At 38.8% G+C, this 24,522-nt stretch overlaps 1 protein-coding gene across 9 annotated transcripts in view; it reads left to right on the top strand.

The window, feature by feature from the left end:
* Robo1 (roundabout guidance receptor 1) overlaps nucleotides 1-21,195 on the top strand; it is a 374,498-nt gene extending 353,303 nt beyond the window's left edge. For all 9 annotated transcript variants that reach the window (XM_038345986.1, XM_038345985.1, XM_038345990.1 and 6 more), the window contains 5 exons: nucleotides 1,401-1,807; nucleotides 5,173-5,325; nucleotides 10,765-11,076; nucleotides 18,162-18,358; nucleotides 19,532-21,195. In XM_038345986.1, the coding sequence (XP_038201914.1) occupies nucleotides 1,401-1,807; nucleotides 5,173-5,325; nucleotides 10,765-11,076; nucleotides 18,162-18,358; nucleotides 19,532-19,546 (1,084 nt within the window). In that variant the 3' untranslated portion in view covers nucleotides 19,547-21,195. The remainder of the gene's footprint in view (nucleotides 1-1,400; nucleotides 1,808-5,172; nucleotides 5,326-10,764; nucleotides 11,077-18,161; nucleotides 18,359-19,531) is intronic.
* Nucleotides 21,196-24,522: the final 3,327 nt, after the last annotated feature.

Here is a 24,522-nt window from a genome sequence, read left to right as displayed (position 1 = left end):
AAGAGTGTAGAATTTGATGAGCTGCTACCCTGGATCATCACACTTGACATTCTTCCTTGCCTTATCTCTTCTATTTGCTTGGAGACACATCCCTACACAGGACTTTTCCATGAAGAATCCTGTGTCTTCCTTTGCTGCGGGCATGCTCCAAATAAAAGAGCCATTCTCTGTGTACAATGTTGCTTTCCATTGGTGTCCTAATGATCTCTGCCATCTCAGCTGCCTTATACTCGCTGTGGATTATGGAAAGACTTACTTTTAAATGGTGTTCATCTGGACAAATGGCTAGGACCCATTATTTGTAAGTTCAAGTGTGGTATTATAGTATTTTATTATTTTGATTCATAATAAATTCTAGGACTTTAGAATAAATGGCATTAACCTTATTGAACGGTCAAGTGGCTACATCTACACAAGCCTGCCCAGCTGAACACCGCTGTTGAAGCGTGGAAATACAGTTAAGCTTCAACATATATGTAATGTAACACTAAAAAGCAGGAGAGTTTAAAAAGAGTTCATAACCTTTAGTGGAACTCGTAAGTGATTAAATCAGAGAAAATTGTTCTTGGATCTCATAGCTTTTCTTAATAGAATAAAGTCTAAAAGCAATTATGGCATATGCTGAATATGTATTTTTTAATCATATGAATTTTTGCTGAATGTTGTCAAAATGAATGACTCCATTTGCTCTGAATAGTAGGAGTAGCAATAAAGAAAAGAGAAGAAAAATGTGTGTAGAACAAACTGTTTCAAGACGAATGTTTATTACCTTTAATAATAATAAACAATTGGGAATATTAGAAATACAAATACAATGTGACCCCAAATAAGAATTATCCCTCACCCCCTTTTTTTAAGTGAACATAGTTAAATGAATGAACATGAGATTTAGAGAACTGAATATCTTTATTTTGACTTGAATAAATAATAGACCATCTGTGACAGTGTCAATGTACAGAAATTAGAAACACCTGGAACACCTGGTCTGTTGTTGGGAAGGAAGGGTATCTTGATTGCACTAATTGGGGTGGAACACCTCGCCAACTATGGGTGTTGCCATTCCATGGATGTTACCCTGGACCGTAAAAATAAAGAAAAGCAGCTAGGCCGGCAGTATCCATTGCCCTCACCTTCCTGCTTTGTTACTGTGTCGCCAACTGCCGCAAGCCCCTAATACCCTGACTTCTCTGTGATGCTGGACTGTAGCTGTGAGTCAGAATGCGCCTCCTCTCCCTGACATTCTTTTTGTCAGAGTATTTTATGCCAGTGACAGGAAGAGAGACTAAAATGCGAGGAGGGCTACCGCTAGCCACGGTGAACTTCAGCTTCCGGGTTCATTATTCGGTGTTTTGGGTCTTCAGTGGTGGTGACCTGAGCTGTTCCTCTCCATCTTCCCACAGACGGCAGCCCGTGAGTCCTCCTCCACCACCTCGGCCAATTTCCCCACCTCATACTTACGGCTACATTTCGGGACCCCTCGTCTCAGATATGGATACGGATGCCCCAGAAGAGGAGGAAGACGAAGCTGACATGGAAGTTGCCAAAATGCAAACTAGAAGGCTTTTGTTACGTGGGCTTGAGCAGACCCCAGCATCCAGTGTTGGGGACCTTGAGAGCTCTGTCACTGGGTCCATGATCAATGGCTGGGGCTCAGCCTCTGAAGAGGACAACATTTCCAGCGGGCGCTCCAGTGTCAGTTCATCTGATGGCTCCTTTTTCACTGACGCTGACTTTGCCCAGGCCGTCGCTGCAGCGGCAGAGTATGCTGGCCTGAAAGTCGCTCGACGCCAAATGCAGGATGCTGCTGGTGAGTCCTGCACACCCTTTACCAAGAGATGCGTGTCTTTGTTGCTGACATTGTCCCCATCATGTGTCCTGTGTGAAAAAAAATTCTCCATTTTTTTTCTCTCTTTTTTTTTTTTAGTGCCCACAGAAAGCAACATTCAAAAATATGACTTGGTTTGATTATTTCATTGTTGTTACTAAGACTTTTAAAATAGTGGATTAACTTTTATTTCATAAACTCTGTATGAGCTGATAGAGAAGAAACTGACTATACTGTCAGTTATGATAATTATAACAAAGGTATACATATATTTCTCCATGTATACAAATATGTTTTAGGAAATTGACAAATTATCTCTAAGGTTTAAATACATTCAGTAAAATGAACTTCATGCTACTATGTACGTAGCATAAATAGATTTTATGCAGAAAGTCACTAAAATGAAATTCATTTTGATAGTTCTATTTAATTAGCACTTCTGCAAGAGAAATAAGGAAATAACCAGTTGGAGCACTCAAACCTTTGGGAAATGGCTCCTTAACCTCTACATTACCATGTTGAGGTTACCTACCTATGATCACAGTTCCTGAGGGAAGCACCATTGGAAGGAAGAGTGATACTTTGACTCCAGGTATAAGCTGGGTGCGCCCTTCCCAGGAGGAAGGCAGGACAGACAGGCTCAGTTCCTGGGAGGCACTGGTTTCTGTGGCTGCTCACACTGCAGGACAGACAGGCTCGGTTACTGATAGGCGCTGGTTTCTGTGACTTCCTTCACTGCAGGACAAATGGGGCTGAGAATCCTGCTAGGCCCAGCAACGGGTCTCACCTTCAAAGCCTGGTTCCTAACGACCTACATCTGCCAGGCAGGTCCTAGTTTATAAACGTACCATGGTCCCCAGAGCAGAAGTACCAGCCCAGGAACCTGCACTCGATATGGAAGTCTGTGGAAGGATATCACAGACTGAAACCATAAGGCCTCTTATCAATTAAACTGGACAGATATTTGAAATGTGCATACATCTTAAGGCATAAATATTTCATATTATTACTAGTAGTTGAAAGAGCAAGTTAATATAAATGCATATTACTTTTCCCTTTCCCCCATCATTGTTATAGCCTAGTATAATGAATGCACTTATTTTTAGATCATTTTTACTTAATTCTTCTCAGTTCTTACTTAGAGAGGGAACAGCATAAGAAGGAAAATAACTGAAATTTTAAAAGTACTATATGGTCTTTATGTAGAATCAGTATGTATGTGTGTATGTGTTTGCTTGTGTATGTGTATATTGTGCATGGATGTGTTTGTGTGTGTGCATGTGTGTGTGTGCAGGTGTGTGTTTGTGTTGTGTATGAGTGTATTTGTATGTATCTGTGTGTGTTTGTGTATTGTGCATGAATGTGTTTGTATGTGTGCTCTTGTATATGTGTATTCTGCATGGATGTGTGTGTGTATTGTGTGTGTGTGTATGTGTGTGTGTACTGTGTCTGTATTTCAACATTTCTGGTAACCAAGAAAACACAAATAGTTGAGGAAAACAATATAATCAAAAGGAAATGAACATATTTCAGGAAAAGAAAAGATCATTACAAGTCAATAACTGTTGCCTGTTGTTTTAATTTTCATACTTTAGTGACTGTCATATTGGTAGCATCTTTTGCTCTATTGAGATAGTGTACTGGTCATTACTTTTTATTAGTATGGAATATATTCATTGATGTTTTACTTAAAGTACAAAACCACATATATTATTCATTGTGCGGAAAAAGATGTCTAATATTTATCAACACATTATCACAAAATATCTACTCACTTCAGGCCTATGTTTTAAAAAATTCAACTGAATATTATTTTTCCCAGTAGCAGCTAAATGTAGTAATATATGCAAACCTAATTAACTTTATAAATAAATAAATAAAATCTAATTATATATATGTTTTACCATAGTTCTTAATCTTCTGTAAAAAAATAAGTACATGAAATTAAGCATCTCAAACCACTATTTTCAGATTGTTTTAATGGCACGTTTCAGCTCATTAAGTCAACGAAACATAGGAATAATGTTGAAAATTCATCTGTAAACGACCTTCTGCCTCAGGGTCTTTGAGCAGTAGATGGCCTTATACAATAGAATGAATAATGGTTTCCATCTCAGCTCTAATTCTCTGTTTTCATGGATATGTAGCTTTAATTGTAATAGTCTCCATCATAGCTAAAGATAGTTGGGTTTAATATTTTATTGTATTGTAATTTAGTGGCAGTTCTGGTTTCATTTGGCTCATAATTATAATGAACCAAACATGCACTGGCCTCTGCCTATTACAATATTCTTCTCAGGAAATGGGGGTACTTATCATGTGACTTCGAGTTAATATGAATGGATAACCCAATCACATTGCTTCTCACTTGGCTGCATTAATGTCCATTATTTAATGTGCCTCAGTTAGCACTTTTAAATGTGTTGGTTTCAACAGATGTGGCTTCCCTCGTTTCTAGCCGGAGGATGCGTCTGATTTCCGAGTTGGTCTGAAGTTTCTTGTGGTTCAGTAGGAGGCAGTAGATTTGTGGGTGGAGTTTCTTGAAGGCAAATACTGTAGGTCAGCACAGCACTGGCAGCCTTCCATTGCCTTTTTCGATGGACCACATTGTGCCTGTTATAGTATGTCATCTCTCTAAGGGACATTGATGACACTGAAATGAGCCATGTCTGCTTTGTAGGTTAAGTTTGCAGGATGACCTGGCAATGTATGTGGTTGCTCCAAAAATAACCAACATTCACACACTGGAGTCTTGGAGGGGCCACTGAATAGTGAGGATTGACAAATATCCTGAAGCAGAAAAAGCATGGAAGGACATTGGGTTAGGAACTACATATGTAAGCTAGATGGATTTCAGAGCACTCGCTTACTAAGAGAATGCCCAAGAGTGCTATCGGGGTTCTACCTCCAAAGAATGGCCTAGACAGACTTAATTGAAATAAGGGTATAATTAAGGCAGTGCATTTTACAACATGAATTTGTTAAGGAATCCAGTTCTTCCTCTTGAAAAAGCAACAGTCATTGAATATATGATGTGAGGAAATAATAACACTCTTAAGAACATTTTAGTGATGATAGCTGAAAAAAGTAATCATAGTGTTTTCCTTATGTAAAGACGATGGGGAATTGAAGCAGAATAAAAGTCCTATGGTTTTTACAAAACGCAGAAGCCTAACAGTGCTTTCAGGGTATTTTCTGCAGTCAGCACACATAGAGGGGACAGCTCATTTGGTGGGTGTGAAGTATGTTTTAAAATTAGGAATTGTTCCCAGCTTGGATGTTTTGCTTTGGCTGTTTCTGCGACACTGGAATTCACTGATGAGCCTGCCTCTGGCTTCCCTCCTCAGGCCGCCGCCATTTCCATGGCTCTCAGTGCCCTAGGCCCACAAGCCCCGTGTCTACAGACAGCAACATGAGCGCTGCTGTCATCCAGAAAGCCAGACCCGCCAAGAAACAGAAACACCAGCCAGGACATCTGCGCAGAGAAGCCTACACAGATGGTAGGTCCCCTGAAATGGACAGAAGCCTCTGTGAGGCTCGTCATTCCCCTTCTCCTCTGTGGCTAGTGGATATGTTCACTGACATTAGCGATCACATTGACATTCCCTAACAGCAACCTTATATTACTTACTGGAGTGGAATCCTTCCGCATCTTGTCAACTGCCTTGGCAGCTTTCTAAACAGCTGCTTTAGAAATTAAAAGTTGGTTTTATAGTTTCACACCATGGCTGTGGTTCTAGCTAATGTCAAAATGTAGGATTAACCTTTGCCAGATCCACTCAGCAAACCTCTAGAATATGTCCATTTTCTTCATTTAGCTTTTCAAAATAAAATTTGCAGTTAAACAAAGGGCATTATATGTGCTGGGATAATTTTTTGCAACCATAGTGATATTATCGTTAGTATGGGCACCCAAAGGCACCTCAAATCCTTTTCTTCAGATTGTCACATGCAATGTGAACTCTCGCTGAAGAGGGAACACTTGTAATCTCAAGGGGGCAGAGGCGGAGAATGCAAGCATTGTGATGTTGTCTAGAGAGAGCCTTTAATGAAAGTGCCTCAGGTGGCCCAGCATTTATTAAACCACCAGCACCTTCTCATTTTATAAAACAGCCCCTCGAGCTTTATTGGAAATTCATGTAAGATAAATTCTCTCGGACTCCCCCATCTTGTCAAGTTTTCTGAGTTTGCTAAAGGGGTGGGGGGGAGAAGGGTGTCACAGGCAGTTTCTCCACCTCCTGGGTGTCTACAGCCACAATCTGATTAGGCCTTTCCTGACCAGTCAGCAATTTTTCATAAAAGCCTTCATTTGCTATTATCATATGAAAGCTTAATATTATAGATCCTTATCCAAGGTTATGGGGAGGGGTTCTTTGGGAGGTCCTTTTCCCTGTGAGTCTTGCCACTTGACAGGAAAATGTAATACAACGCTCACAGCATGGTGAGCGCAAGCAATTTTGCTAAGGGTGGTTGTCCATGCTATTATCTGGAGTTTATTCTGAGTATTTCTCGCACTAGCATCCATCTGATATTAGATCGCATTAAATACTGGCATCACACGGTGCACCTGGGCCTCCTGGCTCCTGCCCAGGACTCTTTTGTCAGCAAAAGTGAGCTGTCAGAATATTATCTGATTCTGAAGGGTTATTACAGTGGCTCTGCACATGTTTGCCTCCGTGAAGGGACAAACACTAGGTGTAAATCCTCAAACTATACAGGCGATCTTACATTTATGGGACCCCTGTAATGGCATTTTACAAGTTTTATTGCTGTTTTATCAATGTTTATTATCTAGAAGGCAGGACTCTTCCCTGGAAGACCAGTCAAATGGCAAACCGAGATGTAAACACATCTAAATTGAACACATATGGAAAATTCTGGCCTTAAACTTTGTGTAGATCTTTCTACCTCGCATTTATATGTATTTATAGAGAAGTTTGGCATGGAGTAAGGCCTCCAAAAATGCTTTAAATAGTGAAAGTTTGCTGGATTAACAGGCATCAGAGATGCGGTTCTTGAGAATTGTTAGCTGTGTTTGTGTCCTGCAGTCTCCAGGACTTGTTTTGATGTATTTGAAAACCAAATACGAATAGTAACTAACTCTCGAATAAAAAGCATTAAACAGAATGACAAATCACCCAAATTATTTTTTTGTTTAATTTCAGGAATACCAAAGGACTATATTGAAACGTGTGTAAATTAATGTGAAATATTACTTGGATTTGGAATAGCTCAACTCACGAAAGGGTTCACGTAAATTGTCAGTGCTTCCTCTAATGCAGAAGCTAATAGTTATCTGTAGCTTGTGAAATGACGTAATGGAGAAATGAGTAACTCTGGTTTTGAATTATAGTTTTATCTTTCGTTCAACATAGGGAACCATCCATTCTTCAGTTATGATTACTAGAGTGTTTCTTCAACTCATTTCTGAAAAATTCATTGAAAAAGCTACATGTTATTTATACTCCTAAAATGTGCATTAATCATTTAAAAACCATACAATTAAGATCTTTCTTAATGCACCAAACAAAAGAAATAAAAACTATCACATTTTCTCTCTCTCTCTCTCTCTCTCTCTCTCTCTCACACACACACACAGACACACACACTCTTTATAATTCTGGCACTCAAATCCAAGGCTTTGTGCTCTCTCTCTCTCTCTCTCTCTCTCTCTCTCTCTCTCTCTCTCGATCTATACCCTTACACAATCTGTATATTCCCTTTTCATTTGTTTGTTTGTTTTGGTTTTTCGAGACAGGGTTTCTCTGTGTAGCTTTGGAGCCTGTCCTGGAATTCGCTCTGTAGCCCAGGCTGGCCTTGAACTCACAGAGATCTGCCTGCCTCTGCAACCTGAGAGCTGGGATTAAAGGGCCTGTGTATATTCCTGATAGTAGCTATGAAACAGAGACAAAAGTAATTTTTCTCAGAAAACAATTCTATCAAATTATTATATTACTATACTGCATTTAGAAAATACATCTGAAGAGATGGCTCAGAGGTTAAGACCACTGATTGCCCTTCCAGAGGACACAGGTTCAATTCTCAGCCCCCCAAATGGCAACTCACAAGTATCTATAACTCTAGTATCAGGGGATCTGACTCTCTCTCATACAGACAAACGTGCAGGCGAAACACCAATGCACATAAAATAAAAGAATTTTTTTTTTAAATCTGCAGATCATATTCTGGAGAATCCCAGGAAGAAATACAGGTTTTTTTTTTTTTTTTTTTTTTTTTTTTTTTTTTTTTTTTTTTTTTTACAGTTTTATAATATTGGTGGGTGGGAGAAAAAAATTGAGATGTCTTTTGTTGAAATCTGATAAGCATATTTGTAAAGTATAGAGGAGTTTGTAATATTTTTATTTTATTATTTTTTGCCTTTTCAACAAGTGCAGTATTGACTGGGATGGGTGAGTCTAGTTACTCTATATCAGTTATGAGAGCACTGTTCAAAATAGATAACCTTCTTCAGTTTATAGCATCTTTGCTTTGTAAATATCACTCGAATTTCAATTTCCTCAGTTGTTTTCTAAAGCATTCAAATGAATTAACAGGACTTTATTCGGAGTCCGTATAGATTTTGAGGATCCCACTTAGCTCGTCCACCTGTGTGACTTGTCACTAAACAGTACCACGGACTTTACAGTTAAAGCGATGCACATGCATTTCCTCAGAGCTCTGGAGGGGAAAGTCCAGGACTGAGTTGTGAGCAGGGCTGCATCTTTGGAGGTGCTCATCCTGTGTCGTCTCACTGTTACCCCTTAGTCTGTGATTGTTCTCTAAACTCTTTTTATATTAGTTCTACTAGATTAGACCCCATCTAGCAAGCTCGTTTTAATTTTATTGCTTCTCAAATGATGCCAAATACAATCACATTCTTAGATAGTGGGGGTTGTGACTCTCAGTGTAGTGTTTGGCAAGGGCATAATTCTCAGTACAAGAGCCCACCAGACAGCCTCTTCAACGTCGTAGCCATCTCTTGCCCTGTAAGTAAATATAAGGTTTCATAACACCCAGGGAACACTTGCCTGTGAAGCAGAGTCCGCATCCTCCAGTCCTACTAAAAGGGCTGATTATTTATTTATTTTGCATTTGCTAGCTTCAAGTTTAACCCAGACGGAAGATAGGATTAAAATATATGAATATTTATCAGCTGAAGTCTTGTGGAGTTAAAGTACATTTCTAGGACCTTCTAATAGACTCTTTCCTCCCCCGCTTCTCAACCTTCCCAATACATTTGCATATTTGATTTAAAAACCAAATCTATATTTCTCCGGTCCTACTTTTCATAAATTATTCACCATCCTCTTTAGAATGATGTTATTTTGACTTGATTTATCATTAATTGCAGGGTCTTGAGACTTTAAGCAGTTACATAAATAGAGCATTGAATCTGGCTAGCACATTTCTGCCACACTGGCAGAATTACCTACGTATGTGTTCTTGTATTTTAGTTTATGTGAGGGGTGTTTTCTTAGCTGGAGGTTCTATAAAAGTAGAAGGCATTGTAAGGTTACACAAAGAGAAACTGGAAAGATGGCTGAGAGGTTAAGAGTATTTGCTGTGCTTGCAGAGGACCTAGGTTCTTTTCTCATCACCCACATCGCAGCTTGAAACAATTTATAACTCCAGATCCAGGTGATTCAACACCCTTTTTGGCCTCCAAGGATACCTTGGCCTCCAGGCATGCATGTGATGCTCACACATACATGCAGCCAAACATGTACAGAAATAAAAGTAAACTAAATCTTTTTCATGAGATTACAGATTTTTAATTAATCCTTAATCTCTCAGATGTAATCTTTGCTCTCTTTTAAACATTCCACCATAATATTTCATCCCCTATCTTTGCATATATTGACCGTTATAACATCCTTCACATCACAGGCAAGTCCCTGAAAACTTGTTCACATTTTGTTAACTTACCAAAAGTTATTCAGATATATTTCTCTTCATTCATGGAATTTTTCTAAGAATTATTTTTATGAATTGCAGATTTGCCTAAGAAAAATGCATTTAATAGATATTAAACTATACGCATGCTTTCATTTTGAAACACATTTATGAAGTAAAGAATTCAAGCTAATATGGTGTAAAATGTAAAAAAAATTTCTTGAAATGTAATTGTGAGCTGTAGGTGTACATATAAAACAAGAAATTAGCCTATATTTTTGCCAGAAATTATCTGGTTTAAAATATCTGGGTACAGGGTGAAGAGAGCCTTGATTGGACTGTAGATATGTGTGACCAAATGAAATGACAGAAAAGAGCAGTAGAGATTAAGAATCTAAAGTCATTAGTCTTTGGTCTGCTAGTAGACATCTTCGATATCAGAAAATAAGTTAAATATCTATGTGGAGCCTGGCAGTGGTGGTGCATGCCTTTAATCCCAACACTCGGGAGGCAGAGGCAGGTGGATCTCCGTGCGTTGGAGGCCAGCCTGGTCTGCAAGATCTAGTTCCGGGACAGGCACCAAAAACTATAGAGAAACCCTGCCTTGAAAATAATAAAAAAAAAATCTATGTGGAACTTTTTATGTACAAATAAAAAGGCCAGCTTAGCGATGGCAATTAAAACGTAAGTGCCAGCTTCAATCAATTTGAAGAAGTTGCCTAAAGATGTAAGAGAATATTCATCTAGGACCTGTGAAAGTATGCTGAGCTCAAATAGGAAGCTGTGCTGGATTGGAGTCTGGAAAATTTTGCACAGAATAGCTAGCCCTATAGTAGTGGTCTTCAAATCAAATCCTGACTCTATCATTCAGTTTTTCCATGCTTGGATGATAAATTTTAAGTTATCAGTCTTCATTTTTGTTATCTTTAATTTCTCTAGTCCATGTAAAGTACAGTATTTCAAAACTGAATGTATCTCCAATGATAAATCTAGTTTTGAAGAAATTAGACATGCGAGATCTGACACATTTAAAATATTCCTTTTAGATCTTCCACCCCCTCCAGTGCCACCACCTGCTATAAAATCGCCCACTGTCCAGTCCAAGGCACAGCTTGAGGTTCGACCTGTAATGGTGCCAAAACTCGCTTCTATAGAAGCAAGAACAGACAGATCATCAGACAGAAAAGGAGGAGGGAGTTACAAGGGGAGAGAAGCACTGGATGGACGACAAGTCCCTGACCTGCGAACAAATCCAGGTGACCCCAGAGAAGCACAGGAACAGCAAAATGACGGGAAAGGACGGGGGAACAAGGCTGCGAAGCGAGACCTTCCTCCAGCAAAGTCGCACCTCGTCCAAGGTACTGATTTTCCAAACAGCAGACGACCACAGAATTCTATAAGCTTTCAAGATGCGTGCGTAGGCTTTTTGTGGCTATATGAAAAGAATATGATTAAGACTTCTCTAACAGCGGGGTGGGAATGTGCTCAGCTTATTTAATACAATTGATTCCAACACATGACATCACACAGCTTGTTTGAAGAGAAGCCACGTGAATTGAATTTTATTCTTTCATTAGATTTTAAGGGAAAACCTGATTTCAGCAGAGTAAACAAGGAGACTGCAGGAGTCAGTAAAGGAAGGATGTCAAGAAAGAAAGCATGAAAATAAAGGATGATAAATGGTTTCCAGGATATCAGGATCGGGGATAAATAAAGACAAATCTAGAAATGTGATTAAATTGGAAAAGGCAAGGGTACCCTAAGAAAGAGTTTTAGATATACTATAGAGGCTACGGGAAGCCATTTTGAGGGGGCTGAGGAAGAGAGGTAATAGAGTCCATGTGACGTGAGATGCAGAAAGGGACTATTTTGGGGGACTGAGGGAATGACCCACTGATCAGAGGCAGGTGAAGGATGACGGGGAAGAAGGTGAATTCAAACAAAGTATGAGGACACATATGGCTGAAAATGCCAAAGTGAATTGTGTTTCTCGGTATGCTAACTTTACTTTATAGACAAAGACTTTTAAGTAAGAAGTGATGTAATATGATGTGTGGCTTAGAAGACTAACTACCAGCCCAGGATAGTAAAGGGGGAGGCTGAAATAGTTGGTGTGATATTACAGTAATAATCTAGGTATAAAATGTAAAATGGGTTAAAATAACATCAAGGAAATGCAAAAATAGCCAATATGGGCATGCCAGAGGTAGGCACATACTTAACTACACAACCAATAAAATGTTAAAATACCGTAGCAGGTCTTTCTCTGTCCCACCAGTCAGCTCCCATATAACCACACGAAGACTTATTATTAATTGTGAGAGCTCAGCCTATAGCTTAGGCTTGTTTCTAAGTAGCTCTTATAGCTTACATTAACCCATTTCTATTCATTTCCATGTAGCCACACGGCTCATAGCTTGTTATCCCAGCTTCTACATGTCATGTTTCCTCTGCATCTGGCTGGTGGCCTCTCTGCCCTTCGCATTCTCTCTGCATCGAAAATCCTGCCTAGCTATTGGCCATTTAGCTTTTCTATTAAACCAATCACAATAACAAATCTTCACGCGGTGTAAAGGAATATTCCACCACAGAATATAAGTTGAAACAATTCAGTCAAAAGGGAGAGTTATTTTTTCTCTTTTATTATTATTATTATTATTATTATTATTATTAAATATTTCTGCCTCCTCCCCGCCTCCCATTTCCCTCCCCCTTCCCCCACTCCCCTCCCCCTCCCTCTCCAGAGAGCAGTAAGGGTTCCCTGCCCTGTGGGAAGTCCAAGGACCTAAGGGGGAGTTATTTGGACCATAACTGTGAGGCCTTGTGCATCAGTTGTACTCACCAAATTGAAACAAGAGAAATGCCTAGATGTCACGAAGAAGATACTTTTTTATGACTTAGAAGCTGGCAATAACATAGACACACACACACAAAAAAAAAGTCATTAAGAATGAGAAAACTGGATTAAACGGTCAGGAGAAAGGATTGGAGTAGGACTGGGTTTTAGAGCATGCAGGGCTGAGATAACAACTGTATGAATTATAAAGTTTAAATGTCAGCAGCGATGTACGGCAGATGTTTATGAATCAGCTCTCCAGGAGAGAGAACAAAGCAAACCCTATTTTGTGGCACATGGATTACGTCTGCTATGTGAACATTTCCCAAAGCTCAAACTAGCTGTTTAGGGAATGTGAGACTAGAGAGAGGAGCGCAGCTCAGTTTCTGTGAAAATGTCCCACATGCCATGATTATTCTAGGAACAGAAGAGAATCCGCATTCTACAAAGCATGCTGAAAGTGTCCTCCCTGAAGACAGAGCAATTGTGATAGCTAAGACATGAAAAGTAGTATTCTATTCTCTGCATGTCACCCAGAGGATCTGAGGTAGTCTCCATCTCTAGGAAAAGGGTGCATCTTAACTAGAGATGAGAGCACTACTTCTCTGTGCATACAAGGAAGATTATTTGGAATATGGATTAAAATTGCATTAGCTTTAGAGAATAGCAGCAGTAGATTCTTTTCTCAGGTCTCTATCCTCCCCAGCTACAGACAGTTGGCTAGGTTTACAGTACCAGGTAGGAATTTTCTCCCATCACACGAGTTTTAAGTCCAATTAAACAGCTATTGGTTACACCAAAGGCCAAAGTCCCTCTCTTGTACCACAGGGGATATCTTGCTGGGTTAGTTGGTGATTTGTAAGTATTACAGCTGGGTAGGACTACCCCAGTTGATATATCTTCAGCGAGCCCTAAACCTAAAGCCCTTCACCTAAAGCTGAAGAAACATCCCAGAAGAGGATGCTGAATAGTAGGATCCAAATGACTAGGATGCCTACTTCTAAGACACAAAGATGTAAAGAGAAAAACATACCCATGAACTTTCAATGTCATGCTTGAAAAAGACCAACATAATGACAGTAGGATTAAAAATAGGTGCATGGTAGAGTACTTACCAACAGAGTCTCGATTTCAATGTTAGCATCATACACACACACACACACAAACACCTAGAAAGAAAGCAGGTAAGAAATATAAGAAAGGGACTAGGGAAATTAAAGAGCAATTAAAGCTCTTACTTTGGAAGCGTGAGGACCTGAATTCAGATCCCCAGAACCAGTGATAAATGCAGGACGGACATGTCTGTCCTCCTATAATTCTCGCTTTGGAAGGCGGAGGCGGGGAATCTTAAGAGCAAGCTATATAGCAAATGTAGCCATCAGCAAGCTCTGAGTTTCACCAAGAAACACTCCCTCCATAAATGAGATCAAAGAGTGAAGGAAGAGGATTCTCGATATCAGTCTCAAACATTCATGTGAATGAATACACAAACATATACACATGTATGCATCTAAACCCATGTAAACCATGCACACACACACAAACATATACACATGTATGTATCCACACACATGTAAACCATGCACATCACAGACGAGAAAGTGGCAAAAACGATAGACGTGGCTGCATGTGTATATAACCCATGACCAGATTCCCCCCTCCCCCCATAAAGAAATATGAAACATTACAAGGTGAAAGTTTGACATAGTCTTATTTATAAAGGAAACTTTTGGAATGTGTCATCTATGATGATTATTCTTGACTGCAATAGTCAGAAGAGAAACCAGACTTTGGAGAACTGAAGAGGAAATAGAAACTTTGAAAGGGATGCTTATTAGTCACTTCCATCTCTCTGTGACCAGACTATCTGATCAAATCTCTTCTGGGATGAAAGATTTGGTTTGGCTCACATTTGCAGAGAGCACATGGCAGAAGGGTACAGTGGTAGGGATGCTGGTGTGGAGGGAGGAGCCGAGCAGGAACCAGGAGCACATAGAATAGTTACAGGTACACACCACCAGCTCAACTGATATAACTCTTCTACCAACTTGGCCCAGTCTTGTGGGCTCCACTGCCTCCCCAAACAGCACTGCCAATGGGGAACCTTTCGAACAGGAACCTGTGAGACATTTCACACTTGAACAGGAGGTGATGAGCAGGAATTCTTCTCAGAAGGTTAGGATGCAAAGACTTGCATGGAATTCGTCAAGAGGATCAAATTGGTGGAAATGTGAAATGATTTAGGATAGGAATTGACATCATTTTATATGTTTATATGTATATATATATATATATATACAGACATATATGTATATATATGTATAAAATATATATAATACATACACACACACATATATATGGCAAAAAGTCAGTGCGAGAGAAAGAGATTTTTTAAAAAGATAAAAAAATAAAGAAAAAACTGGGTGGTGGTGGTGATAGATACCTTTAATCCCAGCACTCAGGAGGTAGAGGCTACACAAAGAAACCCTGTCTTGAAAAACAAAAAAAAAGAATAAAGAAAAGGGTAAAAGAATGATGGAGGGGACAGAAGGGAGCGATGGAAGAATTAAGAATAAAAAATGTACTTGGATTTTTACTCTATTTTATTAGTATATATCTTAGTAAGATTTGTAATCAGCTAGTTGCTTTGTGGGTTCACCAACTTCCTTGCAACAAGAAGCGTATTCTGGGACCAAAGTGAGACTCGTGCTGCAAACATGAGCTCAGGCATCAAGTGCAACTCCAGAGCTGTGCCTTTCACATAGACACTCTCAGTCTGACCACAGCATCCTCGGGGAGATCAGCTCCGAAAACTTATTAGCTTATCTCTGGCCATTAAGCCAAGCTGATCTAGCACTAAACTTTTGACTCCTGGCCCTGTGTTCCAAGTAGTGATTCATACACCAAAGACTGTGATGTCAGTTATAGACTTCATGACTGTCCGGAAAGTATGACCACTTTTGTGATCATGAGCAAATTCCAAAGAAGGAGGGGTTCTTTAGGAGAAAACTGCAGGGCTACAAAGATCCTGGTGCGACGGAGTCAGGCAAGGAGGAGAAGGAGTGTAAATCAATCTGTAGAAATGTACTCAGTAGCTGTTACATTATAAAATTATTTCTATCTTTAGAACTAAGTCAGAAACTGTTAATCTAGAAATAAGGACACCTAGCCCCTGAAATGCATTTAGCTGATCCAGTTATTATGCTTTGATTTTCCAGATTTTTTTGAACCATAACCTCACATGTGTATATCATTAAATTATCATTGCTAAGCATTGCTGTAATTTTCACCTTCTTGATTCAATTTGCATTATTTATTTAATGAAAGAGGCACCTTGATTTGCATATGTAATGAATGGATATTTTTAATTAAGGAAAGTGCTTTTCTGAACTTGAAGGTCTGATCCTTTGTGCTGACATTTACCTCTCCAGTTGATTTATCCCTACACATATCAAATGCTCATTGTGCTATATTTACAGTAATAAGTCTTCAGATGTCTATAAGCATCAACTTTGACCTCAAAAAGTTTGTGCTCACACATACATGTGCTCATACTTACAGAGGGGAGAGAGAGAGAGAGAGAGAGAGAGAGAGAGAATGTAGATGTTATAATTCATAGATATCTTAAGATATTAGGTATCCATGACTTCCCTAAGGACATTGTCACTGGACCATTACGTCCTCCACATTGCCCAGCCTGTGCCAACAAGCATGTCTTGAAGACTAAGCCAAAAACAAACACTTTTTATGTCCCCCCTGACTTCACCATGCTGTAACACCAGGAAGTCCAGAATGAGGACAGTTGGCGCGATGGGCAAAATAATGTCACGAAAGATCCAGAGGTCTTTACTGTAGAAGTGACATCTAAGCTGAGTGTCTCAGAATATGGATAGGCTTCAGATGAGGTCAGAAGTAAACTGTTCATGTTTGAAAGCCAGCATCTATGGTGCATTGAGAAGAGTATGCGAAACCGAAGGAACATTTGACTAGATCATAAATATGCAGAGGTGGCCCAGTGTGGTGGCACACGCCTTTAAACCCAGGAGGCAGAGTCCTGGTCTATGGAGCAAGTTTCAGAATAGCAAGGGCCACACAGAGGAACCCTGTCTCAAAAACCACAAGAAAGAAAAAAAAAATGGAGAGATGAAGGTCCAGAGGTGAATGAAGGGAATGTGTGAAAGGTTTTTGTTTTGTTTTTAATGGATTTATGTCCAGAGTATAGAAAGGCTATGGAGGAAAAGTGAGCAATTAAATGATTTCACATCAGGAAACTTAAAGTTGCAAGGAGATAGAAATTCAGGAAATAATTTTCTAGTGTGCTATTTTAGTTACTTTTCTATTGCTGTGAAGAGATACCATGATCAAGGCAATTAATAGGAGAAACCATTTACTGGGGCCTTATATTTCAGAGGGTAAGTTCAGGACAATAATGGCAGCAAGCAGGCAGGATTGGTGCTGGAGCAGTAGCTGAGAGCTTACATCACATACATAAGAAAGAACAAAATGGCGGGGCCTTTTGAAACCTCACATCTCATTTCCAATATCACACCTCCTCTAACAAGGCCACACCTTCTAATCCATCCCAAACAGTTCTACCCCCACAGGGTACCAAGCATTCCAATATTTGATACTGTTGGGGACACTCTCATTCAAAGCACCACAGTGCCTTATTATTTGAAATCACTGAAAAGTTTCTATGCCCCAATAAGCCTCTCCACCAGATCAGACCAAATTGAACCAAATTAGAAAAAGCCCAGGTTTAATGGATAAGACACTCTTGGATGATTTTCCAGCCCTCCAGAGAGGAGATGGGAAAGGAAGACTGGAAAACTACGCATCTGTTTTCTGGAGGGCAGTTGAAGTACCCAGTGGGAGTAGTCTTGAACATCTCTGGGGGAGAGGCCATCATTTGGTGGGCTTTCTGAGATGCAGCAGGGTTTAGTGAGAGATTGGGGAGGGGGCTGGAAATGGTGTTTCCACTTGACCATTATAGACACTTTGGATACATGGATGTCGGGGGCTGGGTGACGCTTCTGCCCAAACAGTCACCTTCTGGGATCCAGAGTTCAATGGTGCAAATACATTTAGGTTGGTCTGGATACTGAAAGTCTGACCTCAAGCTTACCACATGATTGGGAAATTTCTTTTTCCTCCTAACTCCTCATAAGAGCACCTTGCCTACACAGTGATCTCACTGTCTTGTCTTTGTACGTGTCACAGCTCCTTTAAGCACATATTCAACTATCATTTTGGTCGGGGGGGGGGGGTCTAAACTAGCTGAGTTCACATGCTGAATAAAAGAATTGGAAGTCAATTGACTCCACATTTGACTTGTCTCCTTTACTGGCCTTGGTCCCAGGTAAGTTTGGGATGGGCATTGACTTATGAGTAGAGCCAATCCAAATCCCTAAGTGATGCATAGAAAATAAGGCTTGTTATTTTCATTTTCAAAAGGCAGTCCATGTTATTCTGCTTGTAGTGTTTGTACTTACGCCTCAGAATCAGTCTTGCTTGGCCATCTGGGATTGCATAGAGACAAGAGTGACACTTTGTAAGGTAAAAGTGTAGCATATTGTTCATGTGTTCTTGTTGTATTTCTTTACACAGAGGATATTCTACCGTACTGTAGACCGACTTTCCCTACATCAAACAACCCCAGAGATCCCAGTTCCTCAAGCTCGATGTCATCACGAGGATCAGGAAGCCGACAAAGAGAGCAGGCGAATGTAGGTCGGAGGAACATGGCAGAAATGCAAGTACTTGGGGGATATGAAAGAGGAGATGATAATAATGAAGAATTAGAGGTATGCATCATTTACCCCATTTTAAAACTTTAGACTACAGTCGTAATGCCAGCCCTCGACATTAAGAACACCTGTCAGCATATAGACATTCAACTATTTTATCACAAACGTTCTGTATCCTAATGCCTGCCATGTTGGCACCTGAAGTTCTGTGAATTGAAGAATTTTTCTCGAATGTATTTCATAATTCTAAATGCTAAGAGTGATATCCTCACAGACCTCAGATTCATATTCTTTCACTTATTTCCATATATAAAACATATATGACAGAACACAAGTTGGGAAAGAATTTGGTCTGAGATGGTATAATTCATTATATTATCTGAAATCTCAATGAGGCGACAGCTAGTATGATACAAGTGTTTAGCATCTTGTGTCTGTCACCAGGCTTAGTTTGGCTTACCTTCCTACTCTTTTATACCTTCACTGTTTTGGAAAGGAGCGGGCCAGAAGAGGAACTCTGTCTAAGTCAAATAAATTCCTCTTCCCTTCTTTGTAATCTAGGAATATTATTTAAGATATAGTTGGAAGTCATGTTTAAAAGTCCCTTCTCTTTGAAATTTAGTATGCTTTCTCTAGCTATTAAAAAGTAACTCAAAGTCAAATTTCTTTCTTTATAAATGTTAAATCTCAAGTAGATGCTAAATGAGTTTGAGAGTCTTACTTTAAAATGTAAGATGGAATGTTAAGAAATTGTGTGTAATTGAGTACCATATGCATCTCATGTTGAAATTTTGTTGTTTGAAATAAGAAAAACTCTCGTGCCAGACTATTACTTTTTAAAGGCTTTTTTTGCCTTTTAAATAGAAGAACTTTTGCAGGCAAAGGGGCTGAAATATCTTTGCTATTAAACCTAGTATTTAAAAATGATATGCAGAATTAAAATGAAGAGATAGCACTGGGGAGAAGTGGAAAATTAGAACCCTGTTCCTTGTCCGGAACCCTGTGCCCTGACCTGTGACATCCAGGTATGGCACAGAACAAGTTGGTACTTATTTCAGGATCGTTGAATTTGCAATAAAGACCAATTAAATTTGAGAAATGAATTAGCTGTGATGAACACTGCAACACATGCCAACAAATAAAGAAATACACAGTCAATGAATATAAATAAGCATAAGACAATTACCTTTGGCTTTGTTTTTGAATTGAACAAAAATTCATCTCTTATAGGAAACTGAAAGCTGAAGATAACCAGAGAGGCTTGTGATATTAATGTGAAATCGTCACTCAAGATGCCTCACGTCTGACGACACACAATGCCAGATGAAGTGTTCAGTGCAATCAGAATGTACAAATTGTCATTTTTATTCCTTCTATTGGGATACCACTTTTTAAAAATGTCTTGGGTTTTTATTGTTGCTGATTGATTGCATAACCCTTGAGGAACCTTCCTCTCCCCCCTTGCTGTTGCAACCGTTACACTTGACTTCCAGCAAGGGAAGTGTCTTGGCTGCTTACTTCAGCCATCAGCCAGCAAAAAAGAACAGACCAATTCTTTTGCATTTTGACCCTGAGATATGACATTGCACTGCTTATATGTCAAGCGAATTTATAGCAAAAAATTGATCAAAAATACAAAGGTGATTAATCAACCTCATGCTAAGGGCTCTCAAAATATAATAGTTCTGTGACCAACTGCTAATGCCAATTAAAGCATACTTCATTTTACATGATTTTAAAATCAGTCTTTCATATCACCTATTGCTAGGATTAACTAAAAATATATCAAATACAGAACTGCAGATGATTTGAATGGGATAGAAGCATTGTAAATATATACTCTTTGCAACTCCTGGTGGTACTTAATTTTGTCTTCATTTCAATCACTGAAATATATTCTTGGAAATGTACTTTTGGATGAGTAGGGCTAAGCCAGTTGGACCTCTGGTTATCTAGTCATTGTCAGAAGTAAACCTAGCAAAAATCTTGTTCTATTTTTCAATCAAAAAGCAACTACAAATGCATATTACAAACAAGTGGATGTTTTTAATGACCAATTGAGTAAGGACATCCCTATCTTAACTGGCCTAAAATTTCTTCTGGTAGTGTCAGTTCAACTTTCAGAAGTGCCACTTAAGGAAGTTTGTTTGATTTTTGTTTTTGTAATGCACTGTTTTTAATCTTTTTTTTTTTTTTTTTTGGTTTTAAAAGCACAATCACTAAACTTTATTTGTAAACCATTGTAACTATTAACCTTTTTTGTCTTATTGAAGAAACTGTTGAGAAGTGTTTTTAACCTTTTTTTTTAATGCTCTGTGTTTGTATTTGCAATATTTGAATGATGACAGCTGGTGAAGTTATGTACAGACTTTATTGTGGGCTGTGAACCAAATGGTTCTAATTTTTCCTGGACTTTAAGAAAAAAAAGTGTTAAGTTTGTTGTGGCCAATGTTGAATCTTGTAAGATTTCCTTAGAAGCTAATCAGAGGTATTCCTACTTGGAATTGCCAAGTGATACTCTCTGACTGTAGATTTCTATGTTCTTTTGACATTATATGAATTTAATTGACTTTATAATTGGTGCTATTCGGAGAAAACAATATGAACCTTTAGTCATATGTAGTTATCAGACTTGACCCCACAAAGCCAAACAAAACTGAACCACAAAAAAGGCTGGTATTCACCAAAAACTAAGTGTGTTCATTTAGGTAATTTGAAAAAGTCCCATAGAAAGGGTGTGCAGTACTAAGGGAACAATCCATGTGATTAATGTTTTCATTATGTTCATGTAAGAAACCTCTTATTTTTAGCCATAATTTTGCATACTGAAAATTCAATAATCAGAAAAGTAATTTTTGTCACATTATTTATTAAAAATGTTCTCAAATACATCATTCTTTCTTGTGTTGATTTTTTTCATTGTGTAATTATCAGATTTATTCCATTAAATCACAAACCTGTTTTGTCTTAGCATTTCACCACTGTATTATCAAAAAAATAAACGTCCTCAAATTGTTTTATGAGCATGCAGATTCCACTTCTAAGCATAAATTCTCATTTCAACTGTGTAGAATAAATGAAAGATGAATCTTAAGTTGAAGTTAGCTCCCTGACTCAGAGACTAACTCAGGAGGGTGTGATGTTTCTGTGTAGCTATGTGTGCTTGAATTTCAGTTAGCCTATTTCTAAAATCAGCAGGACTAAACTACGGTAAACTTCATTTGTAAATGTGAACCATCAATGTTCTATCAGTAAGATAGAGTAAGATAAGTAAGAGGAAGTTTATATATCCCATTGCTTGTCAGAAAATGCCTGCTTTCTAGTTTCAGATCCATGTAAAAATTAGGACTGCCAGTGTTATACCAGGTTACGTATTATGATCGATCTAATTGCCATATTGCAGAATTTCACTTGGATGAATGAGATGGGTACCATGTCTTGGAAATGTCAAGATCTACAGAATATACTGGAGTTTGGACCCCCTGCACACAGACACGTACCCCGTGACAAATATATTTTTTCTTTTACCTAAGTTTATCTTTGCCAGAATTTGAAAAGCTGATGAAAAAAATTGGAATAATGGGAGGGTTGATTTGTAATTTAATTATATAAAAATGAAGAAATTACCAACATCTACTTAATATATGAACAGACCCACAGGTCAAGAAGCCAGTCTCTAAGCTTTTTTTTTTTTTTTTTTTTTTTTTTTTTTTTTAAGAAAGAAATACACTGGATAGACATATGCAATGAACTGACTTTTTTTTTCTTTTCCTCAGTGGGTAAACTACAAATAAGCCACTGTCTCTCTTTTCTATTACATGCTGCAATTGGAACACAAACTCTGTTTGTCGCAGGGCCTGAATTTAAATCCTAGTTTTCTCATAGCTATGTTTCCTTGGACATGTTACTTACCCTCAAAGTCTCAGGTATTTCACCTGTAAATTCAATAATACCTACCTCATGGAGCTCTTGTCATGATTCAGTGAGCTAATGTATCTGCTCTGGACTCTGTAAACTCCACAAACACTATAAGATATTGTTATATTTATGGACTGAAATTCACTACACATGCAATCCCCATTTTTCATACCTGATTTGTTCCTAAAAATTTGCATGAAAGTAAAAGAATAAGTGTGGTATAAGGATGAGGGTGCTTCCATTTCTGGTAAGTAAAATTCACTGTGAAACCCCCGACTGTGGAGTGATGCTTGGTGTCATTGTTTGCTTCTTTGCTTTTGGATGCAAGGGCAGTAAATGAGTTGGTGGAATTGTATTTCTGGTACTTTCTTATAACACTTGATAATACAGACATGTCACCTGAGTTCTCAATAAATGGATTTAGTGTCTCTTGGGGGCTGCTGTTTTGAGTTGTAACAAAACATGTTTTCTTGGTCTGTGTGTGACTTTTCCTCGGCAGATGTGAGTGAACATCTATTCATCAATGGACCACAGACAACACCACAACAGATCAATGAAGTGACACCATACATGTCCAGCTTAGTGAATCATTGAATTGGGGGAGGTACTTACAGAAATAATTGTTTTTATTGAGCTATATATTTTCTCTGCTCCCCTCCCTTTCTCTCCCCTCCCGTCCCCTTCTACTCTTTCCTATGATCCCCATGCTCCTAATTTACTAAGGAGGTCTTGCCCTTTTCTACTTCCCATGTAGATTAGATCCATGTATGTCTCTTGTAGGGTCCTATTTGTTGTCTAGTTTCTCTAGGATTGCAGGCTTATTTTTCTTTGTTTTAAGTGTAAAAGCCACTTATGATATTTGTTCTCACTCAATATGATGTTTTCTAGATCCACCCATTTGCCCGCAAATTCCAAGATGTCATTATTTTTTGCCACTGTGTAGTACTCCATTAGGTAAATGTACTACATTTTCCTTATCCATTCTTCAGTAGAGGGGCATTTAGGTTGTTTTCAGGTTCTGGCTATGACAATAATGCTGCTATGAACATAGTTGAGCACGTCTTTGAGGTACAGTTGAGCATCTGTTGGATATATACCCAAAAGTAATATTGCTGGGTCTTGAGGTAGGTTGTTTCCAAATTTTCTGGAAAATTGCCATACTGACATCCAAAGTGGCTGTACCAGTTTGCACTCTCACCAACAGTGGAGGAGTGTTCCCTTTACCCCGCATCCTCTCCAGCATAAGTTGTCATCAGTGTTTTTGATCTTGGCCATTTTGAAAGGCATAAGATGGACTCTCAAGAGTTGTTTTGATTTGCATTTCACTGATGGCTAAGGGTGTTGAGCATTTTCTTAAGTGTCTTTCAGCCATTTTAGATTCCTCTGTTGAGAATTGCCTATTTAGGTCTGTACTCCATTTTTCAAAATTGGATTATTTGTTCTTTTAATGACAAATTTCTTGAGTTCTTTGTATATTTTGTCAATCAGACTTCTGTCTGATGTGGAGTTGGTGAAGATCTTTTCCCATTCTGTAGGCTATCATTTTGTCTTGTTGACCATGTCCTTTGCTTTCAAGAAGTTTCTCAATTTCAGGAGATCCCATTTATTAATTGTTTCTCTCAATGTCTGTGCTTCTATGATTATATTTAGGAAGTTGTCCTAAATATAATCTGTTCCCTCAGATGTCCCTGGCTTGGACCTGCCCCCTTGGCGCTTGCTCCCTTGTACCTGCTCCTGCTGATATTGCTTGGAATGCAGGGTTTTGTTGTTGTTGTTGTTGTTGTTAATGAATTTAATATTTGAACCAAGAATTTCTTTCTTCCTTCCATTTTTTTAAGTATGTGTGTGTTCGAACAGTTACTGCAAAGTCCAGAAAAAGGCACCAGACTCCCTGGAGCTGGAATTACAGACAGTTGTGAGCTGCCCAATGTCAGTGCTTGGAACTGAACCTGAGTCCGTAAAAGTGGAATAAGCCTCTGAGCTGTCTTACCAGCCCCTAGGAAAAATTTTTATAACAAATAAAAGAGAGGTTTACTTTTTAAGAGTTCAGGACTTTAAACATATTCACCAGCTCCACATAGCCTTTACACATTCAAAAGTTCCTCGGTGAGTAAGCTCCAATGTAGAAGGAGCAGTGGGCTGCGTTCCTGCATGGCTAGTTTTATACCCGAAATAATAACATACAAATTGTATTCATTTAAACACTGCCTGGCCCATTAGTTTCAGCCTCTTATTGGCTAATTCTCACATCTTGCTTTAACCCATATTTAGTAATCTGTGTAGCAACACGAGGTGGTGGCTTA

The sequence above is a fragment of the Arvicola amphibius genome, chromosome 10, assembly GCF_903992535.2.
Source record: "Arvicola amphibius chromosome 10, mArvAmp1.2, whole genome shotgun sequence".
Lineage (NCBI taxonomy): Eukaryota > Metazoa > Chordata > Mammalia > Rodentia > Cricetidae > Arvicola > Arvicola amphibius.
Note: the sequence above shows the minus strand (reverse complement) of the source record. Positions and strands in the feature narration are given on the sequence as shown.